This window comes from Vipera berus (genome assembly GCF_964194415.1).
Source record: "Vipera berus genome assembly, chromosome: 1".
Lineage (NCBI taxonomy): Eukaryota > Metazoa > Chordata > Lepidosauria > Squamata > Viperidae > Vipera > Vipera berus.
In genome coordinates this window covers 8,991,639-9,017,205 of record NC_138202.1, presented here as the reverse complement: position 1 = coordinate 9,017,205, position 25,567 = coordinate 8,991,639, and the positions used below count along the sequence as shown (strand labels likewise).

The 25,567-nt window shown below is 46.7% G+C and overlaps 1 protein-coding gene across 1 annotated transcript in view; it reads left to right on the top strand.

Moving 5' to 3' along the window:
- The window catches only part of SBNO2 (strawberry notch homolog 2), a 145,165-nt gene extending 119,933 nt beyond the window's left edge, over nucleotides 1-25,232 (top strand). The window contains exons 24-32 of the mRNA XM_081320762.1: nucleotides 1,114-1,222; nucleotides 3,739-3,813; nucleotides 5,604-5,747; nucleotides 9,011-9,105; nucleotides 11,069-11,161; nucleotides 13,226-13,357; nucleotides 13,457-13,533; nucleotides 15,137-15,327; nucleotides 19,387-25,232. Of these exons, the coding sequence (XP_081176888.1) occupies nucleotides 1,114-1,222; nucleotides 3,739-3,813; nucleotides 5,604-5,747; nucleotides 9,011-9,105; nucleotides 11,069-11,161; nucleotides 13,226-13,357; nucleotides 13,457-13,533; nucleotides 15,137-15,327; nucleotides 19,387-20,006 (1,536 nt within the window). The 3' untranslated portion in view covers nucleotides 20,007-25,232. The remainder of the gene's footprint in view (nucleotides 1-1,113; nucleotides 1,223-3,738; nucleotides 3,814-5,603; nucleotides 5,748-9,010; nucleotides 9,106-11,068; nucleotides 11,162-13,225; nucleotides 13,358-13,456; nucleotides 13,534-15,136; nucleotides 15,328-19,386) is intronic.
- The last annotated feature ends 335 nt before the right edge of the window (nucleotides 25,233-25,567 follow it).

Genomic DNA, 25,567 nt, shown 5'->3' with positions numbered 1-25,567 from the left:
CCTCTCTCCACAGGGGGGAGAGATACTTTGGGCAGCTTATACAGGTAGAAAAAATAGGATTGAAGAGAGATTCAGATCTCACCCAGTCTCATCCGCGCTGCTTTATAGGTGCCTGGTGGTAAGTTTGACTTTGGCTGTCTGCAGCCTAGTGACAGACCATATTTCTATGGCCGGTCTTTCGTCTGCCGGCTTGGAGGCGTGTCCTGGATCAAGCGGAAGGGCTACCACCCTCCCGCGATCAAGTTGGGGTCCCCTCCTTGCTTGTCACCCCTATAGTTTGACTTTCAACCCTTTCCAGGGTCCCCCAGCGGTGCAAAGTCGAACGTGGAAGCTGGAGCTCGCCTTCCAACATCCGCGGTGGCCGCTGTGGCAAATCGGAAGTCGACATGTGAGCACCCAAATTTTGATTAAGTGACTGTATGGATGCTGCAGTGATTATAATTGCAAGGAGCAGTTGTAAGTTAATCACTTTTTTTCAGTGCCGCTGTACAGTCGCTAAACAAATGGTCGTAAGTCGAGGAGCTTGCACATCTCCACCAAAATTGGCAGAGCAAGCCGCTAGAGACAGTCCTTGACTTACAGCAGCTCAATCAATGAGTGACCATTCAGAATTGCAACAGCACAACCAGTCCTCATGCTCATGACCACTGCAGCCTCCTCACCGTCGCGTGATCCAAATTCAGACACTTGGCAACTGGCTGATATTTATGACGGTCGCAATGTCCCGGGGTCACGTGATCACTTTTTGCAACCTTCTGATTCACTTAACACCCGTGGCAAGAAAGGTTGTAAAACAGGTTAAAACCCGCTTAAGAACTGTCTCGCGTAGCAGTAGAAATTTTGGACTCCCATTATGGTCGTAACTCGAGGATGAATCGTATTTATAAGTAGGTGGTAAACCCCACATTCCGTTACACTGATGATGTTCCCTAGTGGGGTGATGAAACGTCTGCAAGCCAACAGCCAAGCTCAGAGGGCACCAAGGACTCCCTGCAACGTGGGGAGGCTGAGCAGGGGAAGTGCTTGATTTCCTTAGAGCGAGTTGCATCGAGTCAGGATGCTCTTAGCTGGGCAGAGCCTGATTTTTTGATGCCTTTGTCTCCCTCTTCCCAGTATGGAATCAAAGCACTCGATAAAGTCCTGCGCACCATTTTCCAGCAGACCGAGAACAAGGTCCCTGTGCCAACGGGTTATCAAGAAGGAGATGCTGCTTTTTTCCGTGGTAAGCAAGGACGGGGTGGAATATAATGTTAACAAATTAAAGGACAGGGCTGGTCTTCTGATACGGTGAAGGATGTGGGCTACACAAAGCCTCTGGGTGGTCCCCAGTTTGAAATCCAGCAAGATTGCCACCATCCAATCGAAATTTAACCCTGGAGAAGGCGTTCAGAAGTCATTGCAATGGAAACCTATCCAAGAGAGATCCAGCTTGGAATTAAGGAGAAATTTCCTGGCAGTTAGAACCATTTATCAGTGGAACGGCTTCCCTCCAGAAGTTGTGGGTGCTCCAACACTGGAGGTTTCCAAGAAAAGACTGGACAGCCATTTGTCTGAAATGGTCCCTTCCAGCCCTGTTATTCTGTTAGGGAGGGAGGGAGGGAGGGAGGAAGGGAAGGAAGGAAGGAAGGAAGGAAGGGAGAGAGAGAGAGAGAGAGAGAGAGAAAGAAAGAAAGAAAGAAAGAAAGAAAGAAAGAAAGAAAGAAAGAAAGAAAGAAAGAAAGAAAAAAAAAGAAAGAAAGAAAAAAAGAAAGAAAAAGAAAGAAAGAAAGAAAGAAAGAAAGAAAGAAAGAAAGAAAGAAAGAAAGAAAGAAAGAAAGAAAGAAAGAAAGAAAGAAAGAAGAAAGAAAATTTCCGGATAGCGAGAACAATCAACCAGTGGCACAGCTTCCCTCCAGAAGTTGTGGGTGCTCCATTTGTCTGAAATGGCAGAGGGTCTCCTGCTTGAGCAGAGGGCTGGACTAGAGGACCTCCAAGGTCCCTTCCAGCCCTGTTGTTCTGTTATGAGGGAGGGAGGGAGGGAAGGAAGGAAGGAAAAGAAAGGAAGGAAGGAAGAAAGAAAGAAAAGAAAGAGAAAGAAAGAAAGAAAGAGAAAAAGAAAGAAAGAAAGGAAAAAAAAGAAAGAAAGAAAGAAAGAAAGAAAGAAAGAAAGAAAGAAAGAAAGAAAGAAAGAAAGAAAGAAAGAAAGAAAGAAAGAAAGAAAGAAAAAGAAAGAAAGAAAATTTCCGGATAGCGAGAACAATCAACCAGTGGCACAGCTTCCCTCCAGAAGTTGTGGGGGCTCCAACACTGGAGGCTTTAAGAAGAGCCTGGACAGCCCCTTGTGCTCCATTTGTCTGAAATGGCAGAGAGTCTCCTGCTTGAGCAGAGGGCTGGACTAGAGGACCTCCAAGGTCCCTTCCAGCCCTGTTGTTCTGTTATGAGGGAGGGAGGGAAGGAAGGAAGGAAGGAAAAGAAAGGAAGGAAGGAAGGAAGAAAGAAAGAAAGAAAAAGAAAAAAGAAAGAGAAAGAAAGAAAAAGAAAGAAAGAAAGAAAGAAAGAAAGAAAGAAAGAAAGAAAGAAAGAGAAAAGAAAGAAAGAAAGAAAATTTCTGGATAATGAGAACAATCAACCAGTGGCACAGCTTCCCTCCAGCAGTTGTGGGGGCTCCAACACTGGAGGCTTTAAGAAGAGCCTGGACAGCCCCTTGTCTGAAATGGCAGAGTCTCCAGCTTGAGCAGGAAGACCTCCAAGGTCCCTTCCAACTCTGTTATTCTGTATCCTGTATCCTATACCAAACCTGAAGATTTTGCAATTGGAGGCCACCACCTGCTAGAATATATCCAGCCAAATAAAACATTTTGCTTCTCTTGGTAAAGAAAGATGGTCCTACTGCCAAAAGCTCCGATTGCCAAAAAAAAAAAAAGTTTATTGTAACCATTAGCAAACAAAAATATCTTCCCATGTCACCCTCTTTCTTTATGTACAAGTAGGTGAACGTTGGGGACTAGACACAATTCAGGACTCCAGGGGTTAAATGGTTAATTAGAAACTCCGAGGGTTAATCAAGAATATGTTCCCAAACCAATGGGTTCCGCTTCCTGCAGAATTCTTCAATTGATTGAGGCTCTGTTGAAAAGCCCTCGCTTGGGTTTTGAGGCCGTTCTTAAACACTGCGTCATACTTAATCCACGTGGAAGCCGATTTAATAAGTCTTATCGCTTGAAGAAAGAGGAACTGCCGACTATAGAAGAATGGACTTTAAAGGTTTCCGACCTGGCAGAGATGGCAAAGATCTCGGCTTATTTGAAAGATCACTCGCAAGAACGTTATATTATGGAATGGCGAAAATGGGTTGAGTATATCCAGAACAAATACAGGGTTAAGAAGTTTCATGTAGCATTTGAATAAGTCTTCCTTCGCTTTCTCTTTCTTTATTTCCTTTTTTTTCCTTTCTTTTTTCTTTTCTATATATATTTAATATTATTAAGATTTGTATTATCCTGTATAAGCTAGAGAGTGATGGATTTTGGAGTTTATGGTTGTTAGCATATGTTTGTTTATGATTGTTTTTCTTTTCTATACCTTGTATTTAGCTCTGGGAAGTGGGGGGGGGAGGGGGGAGGGGTAGGGAGGGAGGGAGAGGGGAGGGGGAGGGGGGATTGTTAAAGATAAACTGTATGTTAAAACTTTTCAATAAAAAAAAATAAGTCTTATCGCTTAGCTGCTTTCCATCTGTTAAAATGAGTTCTGGATTTTCAGAAATGAAGCAATCCCTCCTCTCCGTGGGAATCTCTTGCAAGGAGATGCGCTACGGCTTCATGAGCATGGAGAAAGGTAAGCCACACCCTTTGTCTCCGTTCACTGGCCTGTCTCTTGTTCCACACAGCGGTTGTCATCTCTGCTTATCACGGCCTGCCGTACGAGTCACAGGGACAGGCAACCTCAGCTCTTTTATGACTCGCGGACTTCAACTTGCTGGCTCAGGAATTCTGGGAGTTGAAGTCCCCGAGTCACAAAAGAGCCGAGGTTGCCTACCCCTGAGTCAGGGGAACCTCATCATGAACTTCGGTTTGATTATAAATCGTCTCCAGTTCTTCGTGAAAACATTCAACACTCTTTCTTATAACTAGAAAAAAAAAATTTTTTCCTGACCCTTCGGTTCTCGTGAGTTTTGAAAGAAAACCTGGACAGGACTTTGATTGAGAAGATTTGCAAACACAACTGCAGTATTGATCACAAATTTGGAAAGTGAACCTTTGGTCTGGGGCTTTTGCCTTCTTCATTCCTAGTTTAAGCAGCTGATACAGGTCGTCCTCAACTCCGTTCAGTGACCGTTCAAAGTTACAACGGCACAGCACAGAAAATAAAAGTGACTTATGGCCATTTTTCACACTTGACGACCGTTGCAGCACTCTCCGTGGTCACATGACCAAAATTCAAATGCTTGTCAACTGGCTTGCGTTTATGACGGTTGCAGTATCCCGGGGTCACGTGATCCCCTTTTGTGACCTTCTGACAAGCAAAGTCAATGGGAAAAGCCAGGCTCGCTTAACAACCATGTTGCTAAACTTAACAACTGCCGTGATTCCCTTAGCAACTGCGGCAAGGAAGGTCACAAGAAAAACGAGACAAAAATTCACTTAACGACTGTCTCGTTCAGCAGTGGAAATTTTGAGCTCAGTTGTGGTCATAAGTCGAGGACCGCCTGTAATTTATTTTGCGCTGAAGATAGTCTACTACGCTAATACGCACATAACACAAGAGGGTATGCCAAGAAATAAGGACAAACATCTTAGGCTTGAGATTTACACAACCCGGGTCCTTGGATAAATCTTTGCAACTCAGGAGACTGGTGTCCAAGATACCGTATTTTCCGGCGTATAAGACGACTGGGCGTATAAGACAACCCCCTACATTTCCTGTTAAATTATAGGGTTTGGGCTATACTCGCCGTATAATACTACCCCTCTTCCAACGCACACCAAATAAAAATTAAAAAACATCAGATTTGATTTTAATATGGTAATTTTAATTCAAATGCTTATGACATGCAGGTACTTAGTAGGAAAACTGTCACTTCTAAACATAAGGCTGTTTGTCATCAAACATGTAAACATAAAACAGTGCAAGTGGATTAAACTTTTCCTAATTCACTCTAAAGCTTTCCCTGCACAGACCAAATAGGAGATCCGCTCCAGGTTTTCCAGCCAGCCCGCCCAGTTCCTGAGTCAAATGAGTCCTTAGAGCTAAGCAGCTGCTCTGGCTGCTGCATTCCCCACCTGCCTTTCAAGTTGGGATAGACTGCAGCTACACTTCAACTTTAGAAGGAAAGACGCCCAGACCCCAGCCTGTAAAAAATCACAGACTGCAGCTTCTTCTCCAATTGGTCCCGCTTTCCCTGCGCCTTCTTCTCCAATTGGTCCCGCTTTCCCTGCGCAGACCAAATGGGAGATCCACTCCAGCTTTTCCAGCCAGCCCTGTCCCTAAAGTTTCAGCACCCGGCGTATAAGACAACCCCTGACTTTTGAGAAGATTTTCATGGGTTAAAAAGTCGTCTTGTACGCCAGAAAATATGGTAAACTAAAGGCATGATGTCCTTTTCTCTGTTTACTTTTTCCTTGCAGATTGTTCCATCACCAAGTTCCTAAATCGCATCCTGGGCCTGGAGGTTGACAGACAGAATCTGCTCTTCCAGTACTTCAATGACACTTTTGACTACCTGATAGAGAGGGATAAGAAAGATGGCAAATACGACATGGGGATTCTGGGTAAGCGGCAGGCCCACGCCGAGTTGGCAAATGCCCATGGAGATTCTCAGTTCATCCAGGTCGTCGCAGTTATCCCAAAGGTGCTTTTTTTTTTCCAGGAGGCAACTTGTTTTTTCTCTTTGAAGACGTTTCGCTTCTCATCCCAGAAGCTTCTTCAGCTCTGACTGGATGGTGGGAAGGATTTATACTCCTTGCAGACAGCTGCTCATTTGTCTTCTTTTAGAGGGTCGTTGAGGCCGCTTGGAGGTTTATCTGTGTCCTCGGGACCATCCTGTACCCCAGGAGGCTCCACACCCATTTGCACCACCCCGGTGACCCTGAGGACACAGATGAGCCTCTTAAAGGATGCAAATGACCAGCTGTCTGCAAGGAGTATAAATCCTTCCACTTCTCACCATCCAGTCAGAGCTGAAGAAGCTTCTTGGATGAGAAGAGAAACATCTTCAAAGAAAAAAACAGGAAAGGCCAGTTGCCTCCTGAAAAAAAGCACCTTTGGCATCGAGTTGGCAGCATCCACAGGCTTGTATTCCTTGCTAGAGAGATTTATGTAATGAATGACACGCTCCCGAGAGTCCACGGTTTTCCTTCCTTACCATCGTGCAGTTGATTTTTCCAAGTAAAGGTAAAGGTAAAGGTTCCCCCGCACGTGCGTGCTAGTTGTTTCCGACTCTAGGGGCCGGTGCTCATCGTTTCAAAGCCAAAGAGCCAGCGCTTGTCCGAGGACATCTCCGTGGTCATGTGGCCGGCATGACTAGACGCCAAAGGCGCACGGAACGCTGTTACCTTCCCACCGTAGTGGTCCCTGCTTTTCTACTTGCATTTTTACGTGCTTTCGAACCGCTAGGTTGGCAGAAGCTGGGACGCGTAACAGGCGCTCACTCTGCTACGCGGCACTTGGGATTCGACCCGCCAAACTGCAGCAACCTTCTGATCGACAAGCTCAGCGTCCTAACCCACTGAGCCACCGTGTCAATTTTCCATATCCAAGAAAGTATTCGGAAACGGGAAGAAGAGACTTAAAGTACTCTTCTTGGGCCTTCGTTCAATCTGGGAGTAGCCCATGACTTTCCAAAGCAGTGTTTTTCCACCTTGGCAGCTTGAAAATGTGCAAAGCTGGCTGGGCAGTGCTGGGGCTTGAAGTCCACACAGCTTCAGGTTGCCAAGAGATTGAGAAACACTGTCCTAGAATGCATAACAATTGGCGGAGTCCCGCTGGATCAGGCCAAAAGAAGCCCCATCCCAATCAGATTGGTCTTCTCCCAGGATCTAACTGGGAGCTCTTAACTCCGCCTTCTACCGCGTTTCCCCCCCCCCAAAAAAATAAGACCCAAACGGAAAATAAGCCCTAACAGCATGATTTTTCAGGACGCTCGTAATATAAGCCCCATCCCCAAAATAAGCCCCAGTTAAGATGGTCAGCCAGACGGACGCGTTTAGTACCGTATTTCCCCAAATATAAGTGCTAACTGGAAAATAAGCCCTCCTGCGTCTTTTGGAGCAAAAATTAATCTAAGACCCGGTCTTTTTTTATTGAAAAGTTTTAAAATACATTTTTGAAACATATACCCCATCTACCCCACCCCTCTCCCCATCCCTCCCATCCCAACACACCCCCCCGACTTTCCAGAGCCAAATACAGGGTATTACATCATACAATGTTACTCTAAAATATTCTAATTACTATAATTACTCTTTAAACCCTATCGCACTTTAACTCTCCTTAACCATGGAAAAGAAAAATAATATAGCCTCTAATTACAATAACTAATAACTATTCAAATGCTAAATGATACTTTGACCCGGTCTTATTTGGGGGTGGGGGGGGGACACAATAGCTCTGCCTGCTCTTCTCCTATGGAATATTGAAATGGATCAAAAGAATCAACGCATAGACCGAGTGGAGGTGGGATCTTCTCATGTTCTAATCTACTAGCCACCTGCAAAATGGGATGGCCTCATTGGGGCACCAAACCTGTTGTCGGCCAGGTTTTTAAGCCCTCTCAGAAGACCAAGAGAGGGGGCAGAACTCACCTCGAGTGTCACAATGTTCCAAGAGAATGGGAACCGCAACAGAGAAGGATCTTCTCCTGGACCAGGGGTAGGCAACCTGGGCTCTTTTATGACTCGTGGACTTCAACTCCCAGAATTCCTGAGCCACCATGGCTCAGCTTGGAAACCTCTCCCTTTCCCCTCAGCGTGGCTGGCTCAGGAATTCTGGGAGTTGAAGTCCACGAGTCATAAAAGAGCCAAGGTTGCCTACCCCTGTCCTGGACCCTGCCAGCTGCAATTCTTTTACTGGCGGGATCTGCCTTTCTGCCAGAGCGAGTAAGGTGGGCCAATCCTGTTGGGGTGAAACAGTTCCTCAGGTAACATTCCTAAAAACCCATAGAGGGTTCCCAATAATTCAGGACACTGGGATGGTCAGGGAATTATTATTAGATTTCTATCCTCTCTTTATTACTTTTATAAGTAACTCAAGGTGGTGGACATGCCTGATTCTCTCTCCTCCTCCTATTTTCCCCGCAACAACAACCCTGCGAGGTAGGTTGGGCTGAGAGAGAGCAATTGGCCCAGAGTCACCCAGCTGGCTTTCATGCCCAAGGCAGAACTAGAACTCCCACTCTACTGGTGATTGGCTCAAAGTCATCCACCTGGCTTTCATGCCTAAGGCAGAACTAGAACTCACAGTCTCCTGGTGATTGGCTCAAAGTCATCATCTGGCTTTCAAGCCCAAGGCAGAACTAGAACTCCCACTCTAGTGGTGATTGGCTCAAAGTCACCCAGCTGACTTTCATGCCCAAGGCGGAACTAGAACTCCCACTCTACTGGTGATTGGCTCAAAGTCACCCAGCTGGCTTTCATGCCCAAGGCGGAACTAGAACTCACAGTCTCCTGGTGATTGGCTCAAAGTCACCCAGCTGGCTTTCATGCCTAAGGCAGGGACTAAAGCTCACAGTCTCCTGATTCCTTGGCCAGCACCTAGTAATTGTTATAACTCAACCTTGGCCTTTCTGTGATGTTTACGCCAGTCAGCAACTTTGTAAGGGGCGGATCCTCCATTTTTTAAAATTTTGTGGCCCCACCAACATTACACAACTACAAGGCTGGGAGACGAAGGGAGAGATGCAACAATGATCACAATGTGGGCATGTCAGGGGAAGAGGAGAGAAAAATTTGATTTCCATCTGCATGTTTTTTTCTGGGCTCCGTCCAACCTGAGGTTATCACCTCTACTCATTCTCACTGCCTTCCCCTTTCCTCAGACTTGGCTCCCGGCATTGATGAAATCTACGAGGAGAGCAAAGAGATTTTCCTAACACCAGGCCACCCACAAGATGGCCAGGTGGTCTTTTACAAGGTAAGACCTTGCAAGAGGATTCATAAACCTCTCTTTGGTGGTGGTCCGCCTCTGCTTCTTCTGACTTGCTGCTTCTTATAAGCCTCGGACTGGAATTTTCCTAGCTTTGCCCAGAGATGCATTGGATCTCCAGTCTTCTCCATCAGTGTGTTTCTCAACCTTAGCGACTGCCAAGGATGAAACTACTTTGTCAGCTACGTGTCTCTGCGTTTCAACTTGCCTTTAGATAGCAGGAAGGGGGCTGTTAACTTTGAAGTGGGTAGATGGAGAAATGAAGCTTTTTTGATTTGGCTGCAGACTGGGGGGGGCCTGAAGCCTTGTCAAGGGCACCAGAACAGGTGTGGCTTTGAAGCAGATGGTTCCCAAAACGAAGTGGACTTGTTGATATGGATTAGATAAGATAGGATAATCTTTATTGTCATTTTTTACGGTGGGCACAACGGCACACATCAAAAATGAAATTTAGTTGCCCGCTCTCAAAGTGAAACATACATGACACACACCTAAGACATACTACATACAACATATGTATAGACCCACACCCCTACATATAAAGGTAAAGGTAAAGGTTCCCCCGCACATGCGTGCTAGTCGTTTCCAACTCTAGGGGCCAGTGCTCATCTCCGTTTCAAAGCTGAAGAGCCAGCGCTTGTCCGAGGATGTCTCCGTGGTCATGTGGCCGGCATGACTAGACGCCAAAGGCACGGAACGCTGTTACCTGCCCACCGTAGTGGTCCCTATTTTTCTACAATAAAATATTAAACACTGCCCATCTTGAATATATAACGGAAGGAGGAAGCCTGAGAGTTCACAAGGTTAATGCTGTATGGAATGAAACTATGGTTGAATCTGGATGTTCTGCTACGGATACCACGAAGCCTCCTCCCGGAAGGTTACAAGGAAAACAGGTTGTGAAGAGGATGTGTCGTGTCCCAGATAATCTTACGGACCCTGTTCAAACAACGCTTCTGTGTTATGTCCTGGATGGGAGGGAGGGAACTGCCAATGACCTTTTCTGCTGTCCTCACCACTCTGCACCGCCTTCCTGTCTGAAGCAGTGATGCTTCCAAACCAGACTGTGATGCCGTATGACAGGATGCTCTTGACGTAGAAAGACCCCCCTGTAGAAAGACCTTGTGGTTTTGGCTGGGAAAACTACGGTTTAAGTCTATGAATTGGTGTGGGAACCTCAGAGTTAAGTTTTGCTTCGACATAACCACACAGTGTATTCAATAAAATGTAAGATTTCCCAGAAACGGAATTATTGCTAGAGTTTTACTTTGATTCTCGAGCTGGATGTTGACAGCGACTCTTCAGACGTGTGGACTTCAACTCCCAGAATTCTGGGAGTTGAAGTCCACAAATCTTAAGAGTTGCTCAGGTTGAGAAACACTATTCTACATACAAATCTTACGTATTTTCAGTGGCAAAATATTTTGAACTTCATAGATCTCTCATAACTGTTCTAAACTTTCTTGGCAATCACTTGACCCTGGGACGCTGCAACTATCATAATTACAGGCTGGTTGCCAAGCGCCCGAATTTTTATCATATGACCGGGGTGGGCGGGGGACGGGGCACCGCCGCGGTTGTAAGTGTGATGACCAGTCATAAGTCATTTTTTCTCAGTCATTTTTCTCGTAATTTTGCTAAGCTAATGGTCATGAGTCATCAAAGACTACCTGTACTCAAACAGCTTCTTTGCTCCTCCCAAAGTTGCTTTTTCCAGGAGGCAATGGAAGGATTTATATTCCTCATGTGTATAAGGAATGTAAACCCCTCCCCCACCATCCAGTCGGAGCCGAAGAAGCTTCTTGGATGAGAAGCGAAACGTCTTCAAGGGAAAAACAAGAAAGTCCAGTTGCCTCCTGAAAAAAAAGCACCTTTGGGATATCTTTGACTTGGATGACTGAGAATCTCCACAGACATTGAGCTTCTTTGCTTATTTCTGTCCCACCTTTAGATTAGCGTGGACAGAGGGTTGAAATGGGAGGAGGTCTACGAGAAGTCACTTCACCTGACGGGCCCTAACGATGGTTTCTACCTGTCCCACACGGTAAGAAAAATTGGTGGGAATGGAGTGGGGGAGGGGATCCGATGGAAGTTTTGGGGTGATAAAAGTTTTTCCACAAGGGGAGAGGTTGGTAAGCATCTTCATCAGAAGTGAAAATCACCCTTTTTAGTTATTCTGCTAAAGGGCTTTGAGGAGGTGGAGGAGATTATTCTGGCAAATATTCAGTTCAGTTCAATTCGAATTCATTCATTCATTCATTCAGCCGCCAGCAGTTCGGTTTGTATCAGCAGCAGCTCACAACTGCTTACTCCCAGTCCACGTTCTCTTGTGAGGGAACTAAGGCAGAAACAGATTATACATGGTGTCCATCACATGCTTTGAAGTACAGTTTCCAGAATCCTTGGTTCTACCTGGCTGAAATCGATGGCCCAAACATTTGGAGTAGAAGGAGGTTGCCTCTTCCTCAGCAGATGGAGGGGACATATTACAAAACAAATATATCACAAAACAAGACTGTAACAGACATCAAAAAGGCAGCAAAGGTTGTTTAAAACTTTCTTAGATCCAGTTTGGTCTAGTGGTCTAGTCCCACCCAGACCAGAAAGTGGGAAATCATGAGTTCCAAGTCCCGCCTTAGGCATGAAAGCTTACTGGGTGACATTGGGCCAATCACCAGGAGACTGAGTTCTAGTCCCACCTTAGGCATGAAAGCTCACTGGGTGACGGGCCAATCACCAGGAGACTTGATTTCTACTCCCACCTTAGGCATGAAAGCTCATTGGCTGACGTTGGGCCAGTCTCTCTTTCTCAGTGCAACCCACCTCACAGCCTTGTGAGGAAAATAGGAGGAGGAAAAGTTTGTTGAATGTGTTCGTTGCCTTGAGTTATTTGTAAAAATAATAAAAGTGGGATACAAATAAATAAGATAAACAAAAAGTTGTTCCAACAGCAGAGAATATATAGAGCTCGGGACTGAGCTGTTGGGTCCTTGGTGTTATTTGACCTTGGTTGTTTTCCTGCAGATGTTTCATGACCAGCCTAGGTAACACCATCATTGTGTGTGAGAGAGTGGGCTTTCCTTTCTCCCTCGCACTGGTCGTGTCATTAAACACCCAACAAACTCTGTTCCTTGACCTTCCCTGCCCATCGCCAAGAGCTGTACTCTGTCAGGGGCAAGCAGCCAGAACCACCGGTGAATAGTCTCAGCCTGTGTGATTCTGTGGCAGCCTGTGATCCTGGGGAATGTGAGGAGGAGGAGGAGGGTCCTGGGGAGCCATCAGTGTCGGAGGAAGGCTTTGATGAGTTACAAGACTTACAAAATGAGGAAGAACTTGGCCCTGCCACTCGTGGTCAAGCTGAAAGCCAGCTGTGCTGGGAGGATGAGTCAGACTCAGAGGCAGCATAGCTGGAAGACCTCAGAGACGCAGGTAAAGGTAGACAGGTCACATGAGTAAATCAGAGGGAGGCAATGGGGCAACTCCAGGGGAGAAGGGGAAAGCAGTGAGAAGCCTTGGGGGCTGCGTAACCAGAAGGGAATGTGTGGGCAGGGCTGGTTGCTGGAGGCAACTGTTTGCAAAGAACGTCTGTGTCAAGAGATGATAGTCTGTTTATTTTTCCAGTCTACTGTTAAAAAACGGGTTGCCTTGTGAAGTAAGAAGGGCATACGTAGGCTGGGACAGAACACAGTCAGAAGTTTTATTATTAGTCACCTATGTTAGAAGAATCTCTCCAGACAATCCTGTCCCTTGGGAACGGTCAGATGAGACACCAGGGATTGTGGGGAAGGCCAAGCCCAGGCCATTTTCTGCAGTGCAAGGATTCTAAGCTTGACCCCCCTCTTAACACCTCCCTCCACTCTAGCTGGAGAGTCCACCACAAACTCGCTGTTCAGGTTACTTCGGATTGTGTGGTGATTCCGCTTCAGAATTGCTCTCGGTTACCTGTTACCCGATCAATGCCAGCTTTTTAAGGACCTCGTTGTCCAGGTGTTGAGCTCATTCGCCCGGCTCTGACTCCAGGTCCCTAATCTGCAGTACCTTGTTTTGTGGACTTCCGCTCTCTCTCCCCCACCCGCTAAACTAACTATGGGCCCCGTGCTCCCTGCAGGTCCGAGGCAGGAAATACATTTGCCTCTTAGCGGAACAGACGCGTGGGAAATACTTCACCCTCTACAAGCCGAACATTGGGAAGCAGAGCCAGCTGGAGGCCATGGACAGCCTTTTTAAGAAGTACCAGCCGGTAAGGCCCAGCCTGTAGCCATGGGGGGTTGCGACTGCAGATCCAACTTTTCTCCTCTGCCTTTCCTTGATGGATCCTTCTTGCTGGTCTTTCGCGCAGGTGTCGCCAGCAGAGGCTCAGCCCCACTGGGAGAGCAGCTACGATTTCTCCCTGAAAAACTGCAACCACGCTGGGCGGTAAGTCACCTTCAGGTGCTGCTCCAGACACAGAAGCATTGAGAAAAAACAGAGGCACTTCTTGTTGTGATTCAGTGTCAGCCTTTGCTCCCAGCAGCTGAGTCTGAGGAATCTGAGGAGGAGGAGGAGGAGGGGTTTGGAGAGCCTTTGGTGTCGGAGGGAGGCTCTGATGCACTGCAGGACTCTCAGCCTGGCCCCTCCAGTCGTGTTCCTCATGAGGCTCAGCTGTGTGAGGAGGAGGTGTTGGACTCAGAGGAGTCACAGCTGAATCTGTTCAGAGATGCTAGAAGCAGAAGGCAATCCAGCAGAGCAGAGCAGAGAAAATCTATGAGGCAACTCAGTGAAAGGAGGAGAAGGCATTGAGAAGCCACGCCTTGGGACAGATCATAAAAGGGGAAGGTGTGGGCGGTGCTGGTTGCTGAAGGCAACTGTTCGGAGACATTCAAAGAGAATCCTGGCCTGTTCTTGCTAATCTGTTTGACTCTTGTTTTGACTCTTGTTGGATGTTTTGAATCATGTATTTTTGGTTGAAGAAAATATTCTGCTGCTTTTTTGTTTGAAAGACTTTATTATTTGGAACTGTAAATAAATTTGGGTTGGTTTTTCCCCCCAGCCTATTGATTGTTAAAAGGAGAAAGGGGTTGTCCCTGACACACCAACAGGGCCGGTCATAGGCTGGAACAGAACACTTCTGGCTTCTGAGAGCGCCAATGAAGAAGACGCGCATAAGTGCATGTTGCTAGATTGTTACCCGGGGTGGATGCCCTTCTGATGGGGGTGTTGATAGAGTCATATTTTTTTACAGATATTCCCCAACTTCTGAGCCTTTACTTAATGACCGTTCAAAAGTAACAATGGTGCTGAAAAAAGTGACTCGGACCGTCAGTGTCTCTGCGGTCCCGTGACCAAAACAGGCCGCTTGGAAACTGGCATATACAGGAAATCCTCACATTACGACAGTAACGGAGCCTGCCCGTTACTGTGGGAAGTTGGGATAAATGCGTCATTAATGACCCCCCCTTCATCCCTTCTTTCCCCAGTGCCTGGATTGTTAAGGGTGCATGGGGTACCTCCGGGATGTGTAACTTGGGCTTCCCAAGGCCTCCATCCATCCCCTGGGATAACCCACACTCCACTTCCCACCCCTTGGGGTTCCCTCAGCCACTTCGGCCTCCTCTGCCCCTCACCACCGCTCACTTACCTTGCGAAGATCTGCAGAGCTTAAGAGGTGAAGGAAGGGCAGGCGAGAAGGCCTTCCTTGCTGGGCCGCATGGAAGAAAGTGATGCCTTGATTCGGCCACCTGTGCAGCCTAGCAGCATGGTGAGGGAGGCAGGGTAAAAAGAGGAAGCGGCCTAGAATCCCTGCGCAGTCACAAATGAACTCCTTGAGTGCTGTTGACTCTTATCTAACTCTGAGGAGGGGTCAAGTGTGAGTTGAGAAGATTCTTGTGCAAAGGCTAGAGCAACAAATCGGTTTAATTTAACCTTCGGGTGTGGACCTGGTCTTTCACGCCTGACAGTGTGTTTTCTTTCTCGTGCTCCCCTTCTTCATTTTTTCCCCCTCCCCCTCCCCAACCCTCCCTTTTTTAACAAATGCCCGCAGGAACAGGAACTGCAAGCTTGTCCAGGAGGGAAAGGAATGTTTCCAAGGAACACGATTACGCCACTATTACATGCTCTGCGGGGGCCTCTTGCGGGTCTGGACCAAAATCGCTGGCATCATGGCTAATATCACCAATACCAGCTATCTGCAGATTGTCCGCCTCAAGACCAAAGAGAAGAAGAAGCAAGTTGGTGAGTGGCAAACTCAAGCTGTTCTCCTAAGGCCAGCGAAACCCGGGTGGCGGGCGGTGGGGAGGCAGAGAAAGGGATGGGAAAGAGAGCAGCCATAAATAAATTAATCTTAATTTTAACTGGGGTTTTATTTATGCAGGGACGAATATAATTTTTTTTTAAATTTGTTTTTAACTTTAGTATCTTTGTTTTTTAATCACCCTGTAAACCGCCCTGAGTCCTTTGGGAAAGGGCGGTATATAAATGTAATAAAATAAATAAAATAAAATAAATAAATAAATAGCAAAAAAGAAAAGAAAAACCAAAAATAACCCCCCCCCCCAAACCCCATGAGGTCAACTCATAGCCAGCCACTCAGCTGGGCCAGAGCGTTTCAAGGTATTCAAAGAATCTCTGCCTTAAAAAATGTAAATGTGTAAATGTGCCTTAAAAAAATGTAAACTGTAAATGTGACAGTTTCCAAAATTCCGCAGTTACCCAAGAGGAACACTCAAGTAGTACTATTTGAAGAGGGGGTGGGTGGTGGAGTATAATTTTTATTAAGGATTTTGACTGTTGTCTTCCATGTACAACAGCGCATTTAGTGCAGGGGTCTCCAAACATGGCAACTTTTAAGACTTGTGGGGCTGGCTGAGGAATTCTGGGAGTTGAAGTCCACAAGTCTTTAAAGTTGCCAAGGTTGAGGACCCCTGATTTAGTGACAGTCGGAAATTACAACGGCGCTGAAAAAAAGTGACTTACGACTGGTTTTTATGCTTAGCGACCACGGCTGCATTCTCCCTGTGCTCACATGATCAAAATTCAGACGCTTGGCAAATAACTCATATTTATGACGGTTGCCGTGCCCCGGGGTCGTGTGATCCCTTTTGGTGACCTTCTGACGAGCAGAGTCAATGGGGAAGCCAGATTCTCTCGACAAGCAGGTGACTAACTTAACGGCCACAGCGATTCACTTAACAGCTGTGGCAAGAAATGTCGTAAAATGGGGCAGAAGTCACTTAACAAATGTTTCACTTAGCAACAAAAACTTCGGGCTCAGCTGCAGTGGTAAGTCAGGGATTACCGGTAATAGAAACGAACACGAGCTATACTGAAAGAAGGAAGAATAATACAGAAAAAATAAAAGGTGCAAGAAAAGGAACAAGATGAAGATGAAGGAAGTCAATATACAAAGAAGTGACTTCCCCAACCTTCATTACAACAAATATAGATGAATTGAGAGTGAAGGTTTGTTCTCCGAGCTTGTGGGTTGATTTCTTGAACGTTTCATTCCTAGGATAGGTAACAACCTTCAGCTGGATGTCAGTGTTCTTCTGTTTGTGAGGGCTTCAGGTGTGGGTGTGTCGAGTGAGGGTCTTGTGATGTGTTTGTTTGCGGAGGCATTCATGGAGGAAGTCTCCTAGTGGAGGGCAAGTTTAATAATAATAGTTTCCATCCGTTGCTTCTTGTCCTCCCTTCGGGCGCTTTTTAAGCGTTGTACGCCCACGTAGGTTTGCCATAGTGGCGAATATCTGTAGCTCAGGTGTAGGATGAGGGCGAAGGTTCGTTCTCCCAGCTTGTGGGTTGGTTTCCGAACGTTTTGTTACCAGGCTAGGTCACATCTTCAGCGGAGTTTAGGAGATGTCAGTGTCAGTGTTCTTCTGTTTATAAGGGCTTCCAGTGTGGGTGTGTCAAGCGAGGGTCTTGTCATGGTCTTGCGATAGATAAATTTAATAACTTTTTGTGGTTTCCTTGTGAGGAGCAGCCATCCGGAGCACCTGTGAACGATCTCCTGTCCTCTCCTTAATCAGGAACCAGTCTATTCACTGGTTGTCTAATCTTTCACAGAGAGGACTTCAGTTCACCGGTGTTCCCTGGAAGTCCATCAGAAATCTGGGTGGAGCCAAGACTTGAGAGTCCTGGAATTCAAATTACAGGCACTCCTACAATGCAGTTGAGTTAGAGCAGAGCTTTTCAACTTTTTCAGCCATTGTGCCACTTTTAGGATATGGCAACATCCGAGTACCACCAGTCGCCTAGCAAGGTGTCAAAAACTTGATGACCCCCCCCAAAATGAAAAAAGTGATGAAGTACAGGTAGTCCTCAACTTACAACAGTTCGCTTAGTGACTGTTCGAAGTTACAATGGCACTGAAAAAAGTGCCCCCCAAGCCACAGCTGAGCAAGACACCTGCCTGCCCGCCCGGCGGCGCTCTTCCTCCTGTCCGAGGTTTTCATTGTTGTGAGCATTTCTGTTGAGGATTGGCAGCGGGGGTGGGGTGGGGTGGGGTGGGTGTTTGGTTTTTATTCCCCCCCCCTCTGCTGGGTGGTTGCAGCAGGTTTTGGTCACTTCCCATGACCCTGGGACATTGTGACCGTCATAAATATGAATCAGTTGCCAAGCATCTGAATTTAAATCACAAGAACCTGGAGATGCTGCAACACTCCAGCTGGTTGGCGCTTCTTCTGGGCTCAGCAGAAGCGCCGGGATCAGTGCTGAGCTCCAGCTGGATCCTGGCGCTGATCCTGGCGCTTCCGCTCAGCCCTGACAGCCCTGCAGCTCCAGCCGTCTCTCGCTCAGGCTTGCGCGGTGCTGCCACCGGTTCAGCTCATTACCTTCCCCCGCTACCACTTTTCTAGGATGGTCGCGTACCACCGGCCAGGTGCCAATGTACCACAGGTGGTACCTGTACCACTGGTTGAAAAGCCCTGGGTTAGAAAGCTACACCCTCAATGTTACTGGAGTGCTGTGGGGAAAAAAAGACTCAGCTTAACATCCTCAGTGCTAAACCTGAGCTTTTGTGCACACTATTCCGACTCCACACCCACTTCTCCTTGGACAGGTGTCTTTTTATCTCCTCCTCTCCACAAGCTCATTTCTGTACAGCTAGTCCTCGATATAGAACCACGGTTGAGCCCAGAATTTCAGTTGTTAAACGAGACGGTTGCTAGGTGAGTTTTGCCCCATTGTACGACTTTTTTTGTTGGCCACATTTGTCAAGCGAACCATTGCAGTTCTTCAGTTAGTAGAGGTTGTAAAAGTGAATCTGGCTTCTCCCTTGACTTGACCGGTCGCAAAAGGCGATCACATGACCCTGAGACACTGCAACCGTCGTAAATATGAGTCAGTTGCCAAATGTCTGACTCGTGACCACGGGGATGTTGCAAGGGTCGTGTGAAAAATGGTCGTAAGTCATTTTAAAAAAAAACCACAAGTTTTATTTTCCAATTTTACATCCAAATATTTAGGAAGCAACATGGTGATTGGGTAATCAATAGTCCAATAAAAAAATCTTTTGCACGTATCTCAGGTTACATCATCAAAAATTCCCTCTCATTTCCCTTAATTACTATATCACAATCAAGTTAATACAGTTCTAATTATGAGACGATCAGTTAAGACATTTATCAATATATTTTCACTTACAAATATCATGTCCTGTTTTTAAATTTTACCTAATTTCAATTACAGTGCTCCAATTTAGCCCTTAAGATCCATAACATTTAGCTTTCAGGTAACCCAAATTTCCCCTATTTCATTACATAATAGTTGTCATATCTAAAACAGACATATTGCTTAGTTAAATGCATTCTTATTTTATTTCCCAAATATATTCTATTTCTCATCCTAGTTGTATCTCATCACTTACTAATAAAGTATCCTTTATTGTCTCAATCCAACTTCCGTATTATAATTCAAAGCTATATTCTCGTAGCTCATTTTCATTTCCCTTCTGAATCTAAATCCTAAATATTGAATCAATATCGTCAGTCATTTTTGTCGGTGCCCTTGCAACGTCGAACGGGCACCAAACAAATGGTTGTATGTCGAGGACCTGCCCGTACTTGGCATTTTCCCACATTCTCCCCTCATTCCTCGCTGACCCCCTTGCTTCCCTTCCTTTCTCTGTCCCCCAGATACGGGCCGTCTCAGCCTCGTATCACAGTCACAGGAATCCTAAGCCACAGTTACGTCCTCGGGCTGGGGCCTCCGGAGGAGGGCGAGCGAGGTTTGAGAGTCTCGCCTCCTTCCGAAAGTTGACTCGCTAACGGTTTTTGTTTTTTTTAATCCCTTCCACAGGGATCAAGATCCCGGAGAATTGCGTCCACCAGGTGCTGAAGGAGTTGAAGCAGATGGACGAGAACGTCAAGCAGAAGCAGAAGCAGATGCAGGCCCTGTTGGCCCCCGTGATGCCCAGCCAGCCCTACCCACAGCTCGTCCCACCGCTGGACCTCAGCCAGCCTGGAGGGTTTATCCCTGCCCAGCGCTCTTCCTTGCCGCAGGAGGAGGTCTGGGATCTGACCAACAGCCCACCGGGGGAAGGTCTTCCCAACTTCTGGAAAGACCCATCTCCTCCTCCTCCTCCTCCTCCTCCTCTTCCGCCTCCTCCTGCGCTGCTCCCATCGCTCCCCGCCGCCCCCTCCCCGTTCGGCTTTCACGCGCCCTACGACACGGCCGCGCTGGTGGGCAGCCTGGCGCTCAGCAGCGGCTCCCCCTCCCAGCACGAACCTTTGCCCCCGACTCCAGCCCTGCCACTCCCCCTGGCGGACAGTTTCTCCCCGGCCAGCCTGAACTTCCGCGAACTCTTGGAGGAGATGATGCTGAGCCCCCTCGGTTTGGGGGGCGAGAACAGCGAGCAGGAGCGCCAGAGCGTCATCCAGTTCAGCGGACCCCTCTCCAACCTCTACGACGCCAGCTGAGTTGGGGGGAAGAGGGGCTGGTGTTTTGTTTTGTTTTTTACACTGGGCTGGGAAGGGGGGGTGTTTTTAATCCTGGGTTGGAACGGACCACTTCCAAAGGGGTGGGCGGCGTGGAACTCGGCTTAACAGAAACAAAAGTTTATTTATATATAATATACAGTCAAGCCTGTACTAATTTTTTTTGATATGCCTGTACAGAGAGAGAGAGAGAGAGGTGCAAAGTGGGCTTGTGTGGGAGAGGATAAGTGGAAGAGGGAGGGCAATAATGCCGAAATACCAGTGGGGAATCGGGCACTTTAAAAAAAAAAACACACACAAAATGGCCGCTTGCCGGCTTCTTTATCCGCCTGCCGCTTCTCAGCACCAAGCTTGTCTTTCTGGGCTACCCAACCAAAAAAACTACTGAGTCTGGAAAATGAGAATCGTAGAATGAATGTGGGAATACAGGTAGTCCTCGACTTAGTGGCCGTTCGAAGTTACCACGGCCCTGAAGCAAGTGACTTTTTCAAACTTAACGACCATGGCAGCATCCCCCACGGTCACGTGATCAGAATCCAGACGCTTGGCAACTGACTCATATTTACGACGGTCACAGTCCCCCCGGGGTCAGGCGATCCTCTTTTGCGACCTTCTGACAAGCAAGGCCAATGGGGAAGCCCGATTCACTTAACAACCGGGGGACTAACTTACCAACTGCAGTGATTCACTTAACAACCAAAGCAAGACAGGTTGAAAACTGGGGCAAAATTCACTTAAAGAGGTCTCATTTAGCCACATAAATTTTGGGCTCAGTCATGCTCAGAAGTCGAGGACTACCTGTATATGTATATATGTACACAGACATAGATACACGTATGTTCATTCTTCCGGGTTTGTCAAAAGAAGGTCCAATTCAAGTGACAGTCCAAAGGGGGGGGGGACTTTCTCAAAATCCCTGGTTTTATTTTTTGCACAAATGGAGAATTTTGCACAATCGCGTTACCTGTAGATTCTCAGCCGCAGGTCATTCTCGACTTACGACCATTCGTTTAGCGATGCTTTGAAGTTACGAGGGTGCTAAAAAAAAAAAAAACGAGCCATCCTCGCACTCAACGACCGTCGCAGGGTCCCTTCGGTCACGTGTTTGCAATTCGGGCGCTGGGCCACCGGCACGTTATCTACGTTGTAACCTTAGCGGCTGACTTCCAACAAGCACGGTCAGTGGGGGGAAGCTGGATTCGCTTAGCGACACCAGCGAAAAAAGGGTTGTAAAATCAGGGACGAATCGCTTAATGACCTCTTTTGCTTAGTGATGGGCGTTCCGGTCCCGATTGTGGTCGTAAGTCAAGGACTACTTTACCGGTCTGCGGACTGGTGGACCTTGAAAGCTGGTGATTCTCAAAAGGGGGGAAAAGCCAGTTTTTAATGCGCCATATATTTATTGTGGGAGGTGAAGTTTTTTAAAAACCAAATCTGGAGCTGAAGACACGGTGGCCTTTCTCCTCTCGCTTTCCCAGGCACCTCTTCCTGCAGTCCTAACGTTTTGGGTTTCGAGGGCCGGGCTCGAGAGAGCGTGCTTTGTGCATTTTGTGTAGCCCTTTTTAAAAATGCCTTTGGTTTTTATTAAAAGCAAAGGTGGTAAGGATGGCAGAATCACAGAGCTTAACGCTGAGCCCTTAAGCCAGGGGTAGGCAACCTTGGCTCTTTTATGACTCGTGGACTTCAACTCTCAGAATTCCCGAGCCAGCATGGAGGAAACTTTGGCCCCTTCGTGACTGGTGGACTTCAACTCCCAGAATTCCCGAGCCAATATGGCTCAGCTTGGAAACCTCTCCCTGTCCCCCTCAGCATGGCTGGCTCAGGAATTCTGGGAGTTGAAGTCCACGAGTCATAAAAGAGCCAAGGTTGCCTACCCCTGGCTTAAAGCGAAGGAAGGTCCAGCTGCGGTTTTAATAAGCCCAATTTGGAACTGGCGATCCTCAGCCAGAAAAAAAGGAGGTTGCGAAGCACTCTGAAATTCAGCTCAAATAACAGTATTTCCATTTTCCTTCTAGTTGCACGGGTAGTCCTCGACTTAACAACCGTTCGTTTAGTGATCATTTGAAGTCTTAGGGCCGTTTTTCCCGCACTTCTCCCCACTGCAGCATCCCTGTGCTCGTGCGATCAGATTGCAGCCGATTGGCAACTGGCTCTATTTATGACTGTTTCAGTGTCTCGGAATTCCGCGATCCCCTTTTGCGACCTTCTGACCAGCAAAGTCAGTGCGGACCACCAGATTCGCTTAGCAACCGTGTGACTCACTTAACAACCACAGTGATTCATTTAACAACCGGGGCAAGAAAGATGGTTTAAAAAAGGAGCAAAACTCACCCAACCATTCTCTTGCTTAGCAATGGAAATTTTGGGCTCAATTATGGTTGTAAGTCGAGGACTACAATTCTACTCTTCTCCTTTCCCTGGTAAGTTTCAGGAAACTGGGCTGAGTTTCCACTCCTCTCCATTTGCTCTTGGAGCTTTTTTTTTTCTTCTTTTTTTTTTTAAGGCACCGTCTTGTGTTTCTTTGCTTTTGATCAGTGGCAGCTGAAGGTACTTTGATTCTTAATCTCTTTGCTTTCAGCCTTTCTGGGTTTTTTTTCCCCACTCTTCCCCTTTGCCGAGTTGCTCAAGAGGGCAGGCTGAATCTCCTGGCTTCCAGCCTCACCTTATGAAGGCAGGAAGGCAAAGGCGGGACCGGTCTAGGGTGACCTGGTTAGCTTTATGGTTAAGCCACCTTCCTTCTCTCCACCCCATCCCACCCACCCACCCACCCACCCCCAATTTCAAAGTTCAGGGTGTAGCATTGCAGAAGTTGCTAGCTCCAAAGAAATTCCTTATGTCCTGTACAAAAGGTTTTAATTTTTTGTATTGCACATACTCCGAGTTGAAATTCCTCTGGGTTTCGGGCACGAAACCAAATTGCCCGCGTGCCAGGTCCTTTGCGTGTCTTTCCTCTTGCGGCAGCTGCTGATGCCCTGGGCCCCGGAGTAGACAATTACGGCAGCTTTTTAATGCCCTATGTGGTCTTCAGCTTCCAGAATTCCTGAGCCAGCCATGCAGGCTCAGGAATTCTGGGAGTTGAAGTCCACAGGGCGTAAAGTTGCCGTAGTTGCCCACCCCTACTCCGGGATGTCCTTCTCCACCTTGGTGCCCTTTCCAGACTTGGGACTACCACAGGGAAAGAAAAGCACACCGGGTAGGAATGCGAGACGCTTCTCAACATGTCTAGCAAAATCTAGCCCTAAAATCTTAAGGACTCGTTTGTCTGTTCTGCTGCAAATATTTCCCTTTATTTGACTCACATTCGCTGCCGCTACTGCTGCCAAATCAAATTCTCTAACCATCCTCGGCATTAAAGGGTCGTACAAATTTCCTAACCGATTGGCTATCGTCCCGAAAAGGGTTCCAGATTTTCCTTGTTTTTTCCCAAGATTGGCATAAATCTGCCCCCAAAATGACATGGTTTTCAGTTGGGCGGGGCAAACTAATCGTACATTTCACTAGCAGGTAAGTCTTCGACTTACGACCATAATGGAGCTTGCCCATCAGGGCTGTAAATCGTGACAGTCCTAAAATGGTCACACGACTGACCAGATTTTACCACCTCTTTCTCCCCCCCCATTGGTCGTTAAGTGAACGCAGCAGTCCTAAAAGCGGCCAGTAGCAGTCATAAATTGATCCAGTGATTCACTGTGGACCTAGTTTTGCTGAAAACCAGAAGGGAATGTTGTAACGGCATAAAACGATCACGGAACACTGCAGATGGTCAGAAATGCAAATCACATCCGGTCATGTGAAGGTCACTAAGCAAATAGTCGTAAGTCAAGGACTTACCTGTATCACTGGGTAGGAGGGCTCTAACATGCATTTAATCAGCTGGTCCTTGGCCCAGCCATTATGTCCAGAGAAATTTCAACTCTTTTATCTTCAAAACAAAAGGAATTCCTTGTATTAGAAAGAAAGCTTCATTTTCTTGGGTGATTCTTGCCATTTTGTATCTTCTGAAAAACTTGTTAAACCTTTGAAACTATCTAGTATGGCAGTTATTAGATGAGTAGAAGAGTAAAAAAATCTGGAGTTTTCGTCCCACGAAGCTGGACGCTTTTGTGCTGCTTTTCTCCACCGTATCACACGTTGCCGGTACGACTGTGTGAGGGATACTCATTCTAAATAGCCAAGGATCAAAATTAGGAATATTTTTTTCCCCCGCTCATCTTGCCCCAACCCACAAGTGTTTAAATCACTGTTTAAAATCAGTGTTTTCTCAAAGACTCGGTAACTTTTTAAGTCATGTGGACCAACTCCCAGAATTCCCCAGCCGTACTGGCTGGGGAATTCTGGGAGTCAAAGTCCACCCTTCTTAAATAAATGATGCTAAGCAGCTTGAGAAACGCTGGTTTAGATCTTTCCTTGCTTAGCTTTTTAGTCCTTATGACTTATTTTCACTTGAAAATAATAGGGAGGAGCAGAGCGGTGGGTGGAAAAATCAGAAAACTATGCAAAAACGCTGAGAGCAGAGGGCCTCTCCTGATTTGAATCCTCTGACCTAAGCATCCCCCAGTTAGTTTTAAAAGTGTAATAGCCATAATAAACCTAGTTAGTTCGATTGGAAGGGGTCTGCTGGCCTGCGGGCAGGAAGGGAACTTTTTTTAAAAAAGCCTTACGACTCAGGAAAAATTTAAAGGTGTTTGAGTGCCTCCCATCCTCTTGCTATCCCACCACAGATAATGCTTTCTTGGCAATCTTCAGAATGCTCTTTTACGTTCAGTTAAGAAGAAAAATACGCAATTTTTCTTCTGCTTTCTCGGGAAAGTGGCTAATAAAGCTGAGGAGGGCCCCCCTGAGGACATCCAACCCCCTTTCCTAGAAGGGCCTTTTCTCCATTTTTGTCAGGAAGAAAAATGATGTCATAGCTACTTTTTTTGACTAAATTATTATGTTGTTTGTTCTATTGATTGTATTTTGTAAATGGCAAAAAAAACCCACCACCTTTTCTTCCTCTCCCGTGGCACTTTTTAACCGACTTCAATGACTCCTAGTTTTGTTTTTCCTATGCATATTTATAATGAATTGAAAAAAAAATGTATATATGTAAAGAGTGGGGAAGGATTCTTTCCTTTTTTCCCCCGTTGAACAATGTGCCTTTTGACTAATGATTTCAGGATTTTGTACTTGTATCAGAAGGATTAAAATATTGGCATTTCAGTTGAATGAAGGAAGAAATGAAAAATTTGTGTATGCACGTGTGTGGCGTGGCGTGGAAGGAGGGTGGGGTGAAGGAAGGAGGGAAGAATAGTAGGGAGGAGAAAAGGATTGGAAGAGGAAGGAGGGATGGAGGAGAGAGGAGAGGAAGAGGAGGAAGGCAAGAAAGAATGAGGGAGGGAGGGAAGGAAGGAAGGAGAATAGAAGGGAAGGAGGAGGAAGAAAAAGGGATTGGAAGAGGAATGAGGAGGGGGAAGAAAGGAGAGGAAGAGGAGGAAGGCGAGAAAGAAGGAAGAAAGAAAAGAGAAAGAAGGGGTGGAAGCTGTTAAAGAGAGATCCAACAT